The sequence below is a fragment of the Emiliania huxleyi genome (assembly GCF_000372725.1).
Source record: "Emiliania huxleyi CCMP1516 unplaced genomic scaffold EMIHUscaffold_513, whole genome shotgun sequence".
NCBI classification, from domain to species: Eukaryota; Haptophyta; order Isochrysidales; family Noelaerhabdaceae; genus Emiliania; species Emiliania huxleyi.
The window spans coordinates 15,256-25,587 of NW_005198144.1; the positions used below are offsets into that span (position 1 = coordinate 15,256).

At 66.0% G+C, this 10,332-nt stretch overlaps 3 protein-coding genes across 3 annotated transcripts in view; all 3 read left to right on the top strand.

Annotated features, from left to right (window-relative positions):
• Window positions 1-1,033, top strand: part of EMIHUDRAFT_419646 (hypothetical protein) — a 6,547-nt gene extending 5,514 nt beyond the window's left edge. The window contains exons 19-20 of the mRNA XM_005766354.1: window positions 538-601; window positions 781-1,033. Of these exons, the coding sequence (XP_005766411.1) occupies window positions 538-601; window positions 781-884 (168 nt within the window). The 3' untranslated portion in view covers window positions 885-1,033. The remainder of the gene's footprint in view (window positions 1-537; window positions 602-780) is intronic.
• A 512-nt stretch (window positions 1,034-1,545) lies between these two features.
• Window positions 1,546-1,862, top strand: EMIHUDRAFT_246502 (hypothetical protein; the record flags this gene model as incomplete). The annotated part of the gene is made up of 2 exons (XM_005766355.1): window positions 1,546-1,767; window positions 1,848-1,862. The coding sequence occupies 2 exons, from the start codon at window positions 1,546-1,548 to the stop codon at window positions 1,860-1,862; spliced, it is 237 nt and encodes a 78-aa protein (XP_005766412.1).
• Window positions 1,863-8,963: 7,101 nt separating this feature from the next.
• Window positions 8,964-9,473, top strand: EMIHUDRAFT_246507 (hypothetical protein; the record flags this gene model as incomplete). Its single annotated transcript, XM_005766356.1, has 1 exon — window positions 8,964-9,473. One exon carries the CDS (start codon window positions 8,964-8,966, stop codon window positions 9,471-9,473), a length of 510 nt encoding a protein of 169 aa, XP_005766413.1.
• Window positions 9,474-10,332: the final 859 nt, after the last annotated feature.

A 10,332-nucleotide genomic window follows, 5' to 3' on the forward strand; every position in this document is an offset into this window, starting at 1 on the left:
TTGCGCAAGCAGTGGCGGGTTTCCCAGGAGGGGGCAAAAAGTTAGGGGTCCACCAAGGGGAACCGGCCCTCGCATTTCCCCGCAATAATGTTGGGGGGGGGGAATTTGGGGGTTTTTTCCGCGCTCGGGCTGTGGATGCCTTTGGAAGAGGCGCCCGCCTTGTGGGGGACCCCGGGGATAAGGCCTTGGGGATAAGGCCATGGGGATAGGGGGAGCCAGGGGGAGACATGGCCAGGGGGAAACATGGCCAGGGGGAGGGGGGGCCCCCCCCTTAAGTGGGGCCGGAAAAGGGCCCCTCCTGGGGGGGGGGGGAAAACCAGGGGGTTTTCCCCCCCCCCTTCCCCCCCCCCACCTCTTTTTTTCTCTCTTTCTCTCTCTCTCTCTCTCTCTCTCTCTCTCTCTCTTTCTTTCTTTTTTTTTCCCTCTCCCTTTCCCTCTCCCTCTCCCTCTTTCCTTTTTCCCTCCCTTTTTCCCTTTTTCCCTCTCTCTTTCCCCCTCTCGTGGTGTGCGGACTGCGGGGGCCCCCCTTTTCTCCAGGCGCTGGTGGTCGAGCAAAACTTTTCCTACCTCAGGACAACCCTCGCTTCGGTCGGTTTTGTCGGCGCGCGTTGTTTTAATTTTCCCCCCCCCCCCCCCCCCCTCCCCTTCTCTCTCTCTCTCCCTCTCTCCCTCTCTCCCTCTCTCCCTCTCCCCCCCCCCCTCTCTCTCTCCCCCTCCCTCCCTCTCTCTCTCCCCGAGGGCAGCTCGAGGGCAGCACGCCGACGGCCTCACCGCCCGCAGGCATCCACGTCTACACCGAGGCGCACGACTCGGTGCCCGACGCCGAGATGCTCGCCTCCGCCGCGCCGGGCGCGCCGTCCGTGCAGCTCTTCCACGCCGAGTGAACGGGCGGCGGGCTGCCGGCACGATCGGCCAAACGACCAACTCCGCGACTAAGAGAGACAGAGAGAGGTTTGATACCGTAGAGTGCCCAAAGGCGTCGGGGCGGACAGGGGAGTATTGTAAATAAACAAATAAAAAACGGACACCTCTCTACTGTCAGAAAGGGTAGTGTGAGGTGGGTAAAAAGGAACACAGGTCCCCGCCCTTTGCGAATGCGATGTTTGTTCCTGCTTCTTTTTGTGGGTGTGGTCGGCGACCGCAGCAAAACTGACCCTAGGGATTCTGATTCGGGGGCTTTAAGGGAACTAATCGGGAAAACTCCCAAGGGGAAGGGGTTTTGTCACACGGATGCCCCCCCCCCCCCCGTAACACCCCCCCCCCCCCCAGGGGGCGCTTAGACGTCCGTGAGAAGTTACTCAAAAAGAGGCGCACGGACGCCTCACCGACACCGTCGTCTGCCCTGCGTCGTCTGGCGACGGGTCCTCCATAGTCGGTCGAGGTCGCTGCCCTCCTCGTGCCTCTTCCCAACGTTCCCTCGGCGGCCGATGCCGACCGATGCCATCTGCTCCGGCTCCCCAGTCCCCGGGTCTGCCCTGCTCTCGTCTGCGCTAGTTTCTGCCTCGTCACCACCGGCGTCTCTCCTCTTCCTTCTCCCCTTCTTGTATGCTTTGCACATCGCGGGCCGCGCTCGACCGCGCGATCGCCAAGGAGGGAGCGCTCTCCATCGTCGTGCTGCTGCGGCTGTCGCCGGCCATGCCGCTCGTGCTCGCATCGGCTCTGCTCGCGTTCACCCAGGTGTCGCTCGGCCCGTACACGGCGGGTACCGTCGTCGGCTTGCTACCCTTCTCCGCGGTGTACTGCTACGCCGGCGCGGCGGGCGCGGAGGTTGCTGCCGACGCCGCCTCCGGCGCAGCGGGCGCGCACGAGGAGGGCCCGATGGCTCGGAACGTGAAGCGATGTAGTAGCTCGAATTGGCGTGAGCACCGGCTTGCTGCGCGGCGGGTCAACCCCATTATGCGCAGTCATCCGGAATTCACCCAATCGTTGAGCTGAGTTGCCCCGACGGTAGGATGCCGTGTCGGCCCAGCTGGGCGCTAGGCGCCCCGCCGCACTGGCGCAGCTTGGCGACGGGCGCGCAGTCCTCGGGGAGGATGTAATCGAGCTGACAGGAGTTGGAGGAGTTGACGAGGCCCTTGACGAGCTGACCCATGAGCCGTAGCGCGGCATGGGCTTGCTCGTTGCACATGTCGAGCCAGGTGAGCGAGTTTTCCTCATAGTTCGGCCTCTGGAAAGCCATGGAGATCGCCTCCTCCACCACGTCCGCGTAGAGGAGGAAGAAAGACCGGAACGAGTAACCCTGCACCGGGGTAAGTGCGAAGCCGAGCGCGCCGAGGAGCGCCCCCCCAAAGTCGGCCAGCTCGCGCACCAGCCACGGCTTGCAGAAATGGTCCGCGGGGTCGACGGCGTGGTTCCGCCAGCCGATCCGCCTCGTCTCCACCGACGACAGGAAGTAGAGCAGTCCGGGGTCGTCGGGGGATCCATACCAGTCCGTGTCGAGGTCAAACTTGAGGAAGCGACCCAAAAGGGCGGGGTGCGCGTCGAGGTTCCAAAGATCGCGTCGTGGACGATCACGGTGGTAGTGTCTACTGTAGTAGAGGCGTAGGACCGCCGAGGCGAGGTACTCTGGCAGGAACGGGCGCAGCTCGGCGAGCTTGCCCAGGCAGGGGCGACGCCGCGAGAGGGCGGCGGCCGAAGGGGCGTTCACGAGGATGCGCAAAGTGGATCGCAAAGTGCCAGCCAGCGCGAGGTCGAAGATGCCGGCGCGCTCGTCCGGCGTGTGGCACGGCGAGTTGAGGATGGTGCGCTCGAAGTCCACGAACGGGGCGCTGGAGAACTCCGCGTCCAGGCTGCCAAAAGCCAGCCCGCCTCCCCCGTCACCTCCGTAGGCGCCCGAGCGAGAAGGGGCCGTGTCTGTTGCAGCCACCGCACTCGGTGAGCGCAGCGAGGCGGCATGTTCGACCAGCGCGGCCACCACGGACTGCGGGGACGCGCCGTTGGCAGAGGCGGCGGCCAAGACAGCCCGCCTCGGGGCAAGCGAGGCCTCCACGCGCCGCACGGCGGTGGCAAGCGGCGTGGTGGGCGCACTCATGCGCGCGTCCGGCAGGAGCGCGGTGGCGAGGGCGAACACGAGGTCGCGCGCTTCCCCCCCTCGCCGGACATCGCCAAGGACTGAGAACAGTAGCGGGGCGCCGGGGGCGAGCAGGTAGAGGCGCTTATCCTCGACGCTGCGGCGGCCAGCGTCGTCGCGCAAGTAGGTCGCCGCATCGCGCGCCTCCTCCAGCCACTGCGGCCCCGCAACGTTGGGGGCGCAGAGCGAAGGGGGCAGCGCGCCCTCCAGCGCGAGCACGTAGTCCTTAAAATAGCTCGCCAGTAGTTGCGGGTTAGCACTCGGGGGGAGGCCGTACGCGGAGATGCAGCCGCTGGCGAGGAGGTGGGCGCCGAGCTGCACCTGCGACCCCGCGCGATCGCGCTCTGCCTGCCCCAGGCAGGGGCCGAGCATGCCGGAGAGGTAGGCGATCACGGTCCACGGCGCGTCCCCCTCGACCTCCAGGGTGGAGAGCGGGGTGCAAGCCAGCGGGGCGAGGCATGGCGCGAGGGCCGCGCGCGCAGCCGCCGCCGGCCTCGCCGCAGACGCCGCGGCGCTGGCTCGGCGAGGCGCCCCGCGCTGCGCATGAGCAGCATCCCCCGCCAGCGCGGCCGCGGCGGCGAGGCCCCCCACCGGGAGGAGATCGGGCCCTTTCACCTCCAGCGCCGCTGGCGACACATCGAGGCGGTCGATCGCCAGCTGTAGTGCAGCCGAAGAGGAGAAGGGGGCCGCGTCGAGGAGCCCGCACGTGAGCAGCTCGTTCAGAAAGCGAGCCCACGCGGTTCCGGTGAGAGCGAGGTCCAGCGGGCAGACCATCGGGGCGGGAGTACCGGCGGGGGGCGCCGCGAGGCGCAGCCGCCGGCCGAAGACGCGCAGCATCGCGTGGTGCGGAAGCTGCACGCGCGCTGCTCCGCTCGGCGCAGCCGCAACCGGCCCCCAGCGGAGGACGGCAGTAGCCACCACCAGCGGGTGGGCAGCGGGGCCCTGGACGGGGGCGTCGGGCCCCGCGTGAACGCAGTGCAGATCAATCGGCGGTACTGCCGCGGCCATCGCGCCCGACAGGGGCCGAGCGCGGCTCGCAGAAGCTCTCTTTATTCCCTAGTTCAAGCAAAGAAGGGGAGGGAGAGAGCGACGCGGCGAGCGCAGGCGGCGAGCGTGCACGTCGCCTGTGCGGCGTCTTGTTCACTCCCCTTTGAGCTACCTTTGTGCCCCCTTAGGGGCACCCCTCCTGCGCTGCGCGTATGGTCACCCCTCCCTTCCGCCCTGTTGTTTTGGATGCCCCGCTCCGAGAAAGCATGTCTCGCAGCTGCGAGAAAAGACCTTTTAGACGCCGTCCCCGGGGCGTGTTGTTCCTGCGTGTTGTTCCTGTTGCAAGCAAACTCGGATGTCGCATCGTTGCGAGGATCGTCGCTGGCGTGTTGAGCAACGGCGCGCCGAGTACGGACGCGAAGAGCGATGGCGGGGCGAGCCGCGACGGCGGTCGCGATCGCGCGATGAGCCGCGGCGGGATGAGCTGCGACGGCGCGACGAGCGTTGGCAAGGCGAGCCGCACCATGACGGGCGGCATGACGAGCGGCGCGGCTACAACGCCTCTTGGTGCAGTGGCCGCGAGCAGCGATGGCACGCTGAGCCACACGCAGCTGAGCGATGGCGCGACGAGCCATTGCGAGGCGAGCGATGGCCGCATCATGACGGGCGGCACGTTGAGCGGCGCGGCTGCAACGACCGACCAAGCATAGGCGAGCGCGAGCGCGACTTGTACGATCGGCGCGATGATCGGTCCCACGATCCCAGGCGCGACCATGACCGGCGCGACCGCCGCGGCGAGGGGCAGCCTCAGCACAGCGACCGCCGGTTGAGTCCGCCGATGCGTGGTGCGGGATCGCGCGACGAGAGGCACACCTCTGCTGCCGGAGGTCAGCTCGATGCTAAGCAGCTCAGCGGCCGTATCTCGCATGCCAGCGGCGCCGACGAGCTGCTCAGGCTCTTTGCTGCCCACAGCGCGATCTTGAACCACATCCACGCTGCGAACCTGTGGAACAAACTGGGCAAGCAGCGCATCGAGCGGCGGCACGAGGGGCGGCTTGAGCAGCTGGTGCAGCGCACGCTCGACCTGGTTTCTTCGTGCCGAGCACGCGAGCTGGCCAACGTGTCTCACGGCGTTGCAAGGTGCGGCCTGCAGGCGAGGGTGGTGCACCCGTTGTTCGTACGTGCTTGCGTCCCAGAGTGCCCTCGCGCAGAACCAACGCAAGTCTCACAACTCATCGGCACTCGAATCTCGTAACACCCATCCGGCCGCGAGCGGCCCCTCACTGCCGACCAGGTGACCGGGAATGGGCGACGCTGACGGCCCGGAGGTGAGACATGCACTGCTCAGGACACTCGGCATGCGAGTCTGCGAGACCCACACTGGAGGAGGCGCGTGCGGGTGGCTTGCAGTGGGCGGCACAATGCGTGCGCTGACACCAGTGGAGATTCGGCACGATCCGTGGGACGCCGCCGACGGTGGCGCCGTGCGGTTTTGGATCAAGGAGAAGAAGCGGTCGGTCGTCAACTACACTGCACATAACCAGCACGTCTTCCGCAACAACCCTCTGCTCTTTCCAGAAGGTCACTTCTCGCATAACGCAAATGCCCGACAGCTTGACCAAGGAGCTATGATGGGGACAGCGCAGCTGCGCGGACTGGCCGGCGTGTTGGACGTCGATATCGTCGTCATCACCGAGCACGACCACCCTCGGCTTCACCTGCATTGCGCTGACGGTGACAACGACGTGTCCTTCATATCGCGCGAGCGCGTCGTAGCCGCTTTCACCGGTGCAGAACTGAGGGCGCGGCGGATGGTCGCGATCTTCTTCGACGAGCGCCAGCACCATTTCTCTGACGTTCTCCGCCGGCCGACTCTTTTCTCCCAGTACAACCCCCTCTCTCTTTTCTCTCACGCCGCGCGTAGGGCCCTTAGGGGCCTAGAGAACACAACCCCCTCTCTCTTTTCTCCCAGTAAGCTAAAAGTACGTACATTGGGTGAACACTCCGGGGTTGTGTTTTTGAACACTCCGCATGGACATCTTCCCGCAGGAGACTGACGGAGATCCTCTCGTTTCCTACTTCTTCTGCCTCCTTCACGGACTCTATTTCCGTGAATCTTAGAGGCGGCGGCGGGCTGCAGCGGCGGCGTGGCTGGGGATCATCCCCCCAGGCTGCATTGCGATACTACCGATAACAGTCATTGTTTAGTTTGTTTAGCCGCAGGGGGCGTCCCTGTCCGGCTGGCCGCTAAGTGGCGCTCCCGTCGGTAGCGCGACTCAGTCAGCAGCTCTCGAGAGCTCTTCGCTCGCGTCCGACGAGCCAAGCAGCGTCCCGGGCGTGGAGTAGCGCGCAAATTGGGCCAGCTCGCGCTCTTTGAGTTCCGCGTGCCCAATAAAGTGGTGCACGAGCGTGCGTGGGTAGGGGTTTTGCAGAACGTACCACGGCACCTGACGGATGGCGCGCCGCAGCCGCTCCTCCGACATGACGTACTTGACGAAGGCTCCCTGCTCATAATGCTCACGCGAGAAGTCGCAGTTGCGCATCTTCCCCGGCCTCTGCTCGTCAGGGATCCGGCACGACCACGAAAGATCGTCTTGTCCGGTATGCGGCTGACTCGTATTGCGTCGCCAAACGCGGGAGGCGTGCTGTAGCCACGCATTGCACCACTTGTGCATGATGGCGTGGCCGAGCGGCGTGTTAGCCACGATCCATACGCCCGCGTTGAAGCCGGACAGCTTGGTATGGAAGACGTCGTTCTCGCCCGCCAACACAAAATGCACGCCGTCGCGTCCAACATCCTTGTGCACGTGCGGCTGCACGTCTGCTGGCCACACATACCGGTTGTCGCGTGCCTGCACAATTGGCCGTCCGGTGGGGTGCAACAGCGAGAGCAACTCCGACGGGCGCGTAGTGATCGCGGTGTCGCTGTCCATCCAGGCGACGGCGGCGCATCGCGTGGAGTTGAGCACCTCGTATCCTACAAAGGCCTTACGCCAGTGGGGCTGGATCTCTTTGAATGCGTTGTCACGGCGGATGTACGTGCAATCAGCATCGGCCTCGCAGCTCGCACGGTTGTGCTCGAGGACGCGAGCGAGGCCCGCCGCGTTGCGCGCCACACGCGCACCGGCAAGCGGGCGATCCTCGGCCTGCAGGAGGCAAAGCGTCCCGCGCGGTGCTGTGCGACGCCGCATCGTGCGCGAGGCGATTTCCTGAGTCAACTGAGCTCTGAGCTGGCTATGGACCAGGCGGTGCGCCTCGGCCGACGGCGAGAAGGATGAGAAGGGCGAAAACATCGCTGGGGCGGGTCGACGGCCTGTCACGCGCAAGTTGTGCGCAAGTTGTGGATACGTGGCGGGTGGGTGGGAGGTGCCTTCTTTCTTCCATTTGCAATCAATAAGAGCCACATACACCGAATAAGTTCGTAAGAGCCACATCATACGTGCACTGAATAACATCGGAAGGCGCTCTCACTAAAATTGATTGCACGTGTAACGGCCACACCGCGCGAATTGACCAGGCTGCGACGCGGCTGGCTCGTGCGTCCCCGAAACCCAAGCCTTACCGCATAAACATGGCCCTCATCGCCCTCTCCCTGGCGGCGGTGCTCGTCTCTGCCGCGCCCAAGTACACGCACGAGTCCATCCGACGCGAGCTCCAAGGTGGCGGTGACCCTCCCTCCCTTCCACCCTCTGCAACCCGGCGCGGCACTCGAGACTAAACACTCTTCCCGATCTCAGGTGGTGGCGGAGGAGGAGGAGGAGGTGGTGGTGGTGGAGGCGGAGGCGGAGGCGGAGGAGGAGGCGGAGGTGCCGGAGGAGGTGGTGGAGGAGGTGGCGGAGGAGGTGGCGGAGGAGGCGGCGGAAATGGAGGCGGAGGTGGGGGAGGCGGAGGCGGAGGTGGCGGAGGAGGTGGTGGAGGTGGAGGCGGTGACGCCTCGGATCGCTACGTCGGTTGTGGCCGACTTGGCCGCTGCGATGAGCCCGCTGGGTGGGTGAGCCCGACCGAGCTGCACGAGGTGCGCTGCTGCTCTGACTCGTTCATCGGCGGCTGGAGCCAGCGCAGAGACAGCTGCCCGTGGACAGAGTCCAACGCGCCCGAGATGGGTGGCTGCCACGAGGACAAGACGTTTGACGAGGCCGAGACCATCTGCGCCGATGCCAACGCCCGCCTTTGCACAGCCGCCGAGATGCAGGCTGACTGCATCCGCAGCACCGGCTGCGGCCACGACTCAGAGTTGATCTGGGCCGGTGACATCCCGGATGGAGGCGTGCCAGCGGCTCCTCCAGCGGCTCCTCCTCCAGCCTTGCAAGCCCCGTTCCGCTTCCAAAAGTACAATGGGCCCGCCGTCTCGTTCCCTCTTTCTGCAGCCGGCGCAGAGACCCTGAGCACGACGGACGCCGAATCGCCGGTCCTCTCGACCGAGTCGCTCGTCGAGTTTCCTCCCGACTGGGCGCCGGCGGCGACCCACGCAGACGACGCCGACCCGTCGGCCTTTTGGGCCGAGTTTGAGGATGTTGTCGACGTTCAGCTCTTGCGGCGCGCCAACACCCTTCGGCCCGCCAGCGAGTTCATGTCGCTGCCAGAGATCATGCTCGGCTACACCATGACGGACGGCGCCGAAGCGGTGCACTCCGAGTTCCCCAACACGTGGCCGTCGGAGCTGGTCAAGCACCTCCTCTCACGCGGCACCCGCATGGACCCGCAGATCGTCCCCCAGCGATCGGCGACCGACTTTGTCAATACTGACGTGCGCGCCGTAGAGCGGCCTTGACCCAGCTGTGCTAGCACTTGGAGTGTCCTGCGCCCCCTCCCACCCGTGGCGCGCCCGTCGCCTCGCGCCTGGCGCACAACCTCGCGGCGGGCTTATCGCCACACTCAAACACGCGCACAGGTGCTGCTCTCGCGCATGGCCGGCTGGGCCGTCTCTGAGGTCTCGCCTACAGCCTTTGCCTGCAAGTGGGGCAATGGCCGCGCTCGACCGGAGGAGGTTGCCTGGGCGGTGTCCCAGGGCACCCTGCCAGGAGTGCCAGCCTCGATCCGCGCCAAGATCACAAATATGACCCTGGTGTCGGCCACCGACTTCACTGCGTACCCCGAGGGGTCGCCGCGGCACCCCTCATACCCAGCAATGCACTCCGCCGCCTCCTCCGCCGCCCTCTGGGTCGCCGTCATGATGGACCTGTCGCGGGCGCAGCTGGCTGACGCCCGTCGCCTGGACTGGGCTGTCTCCCGCTTCCGGACGCTAGCAGGCGTGCACTACGACTCGGACAACCGGGTCGGTCTGTCCATTGGCCAGGAGGTGATTGCGCGTCGCCTGCCCGACTTCCTCGCTCAGTTTGGGGCCGACCGTGACGCGGTGCGTCGCAAGATTGAGCAGGTGCGCACCGACTGGTCGACGTACACTGGTTTCGAGTGAGCGCTTCCCGGTCGCGCCCAGAGCACCAACGAACGGATCGACAGGGACACGGGCTTGGTGGGGGGTGGCAGAGGCGAGGGCGGGACACGGGGGAACGGCCGGCTGCTGTGGAGTGTGTGGGCTGACGACATGGCTGGGCCCGCGCGACTTGAGTAACAGCGTGTGTGTAGCGATCCCAGCGAGAGCCGGCCCCCAGTCTGCCACGCGAAGAGTGGAGATGTGGCTGGATAGAGCGCCTAGACGGCAAAGAGTGGGCACAGTGCTCAGTGGCCGCACCCGCCGCCCGCGCAGCCGCAGCCCGCAGGGGGGCGCAGCCGTGCACCCGTCCAGAGCTGTGCCGTCGGCGGCATTCAATAGAACAAAAGGAAACACAAGAGATACAAAAAAGAGACACGAGAACGGCTAGGACAAGGAGCGCGCCATCTCTAGAGCCGTACCACACTGAGTCCACCCTCCTCACAGAGATCTACGCCACAGCGCAGACGGGGCACCCGAAAACAGGTGTACAACATATCATGGAGAGGAGCGAGACAAGTGTCTCGCATCCAGAGCACATAGCCACACCTCGCTTGCAGCCGCGCAGCCTCTGCCCCCGGGTAGTGGGAGGCCTTGGAGAGGAGCACCCGAGAGCGGCGTGGCGCGGAACGCCGCCGCCCTGCATGCACACGCTGCGAGAGGAATCTGTACAACCAAGAGGGGCGCCGCCCTCTCGGCGCCCCGCGCGACACTCGCCGTCGACGGACAGCCGGTCGTCCGAGCAGGTGGGTGGGGTGAGGAGCTGCGGCCTAGGGGAGGGTGGGTTCGGGTACCGTGGGGTAGGGGAGGGTGGGTTCGGGTACCGTGGGGTGGGGGAAGGAGC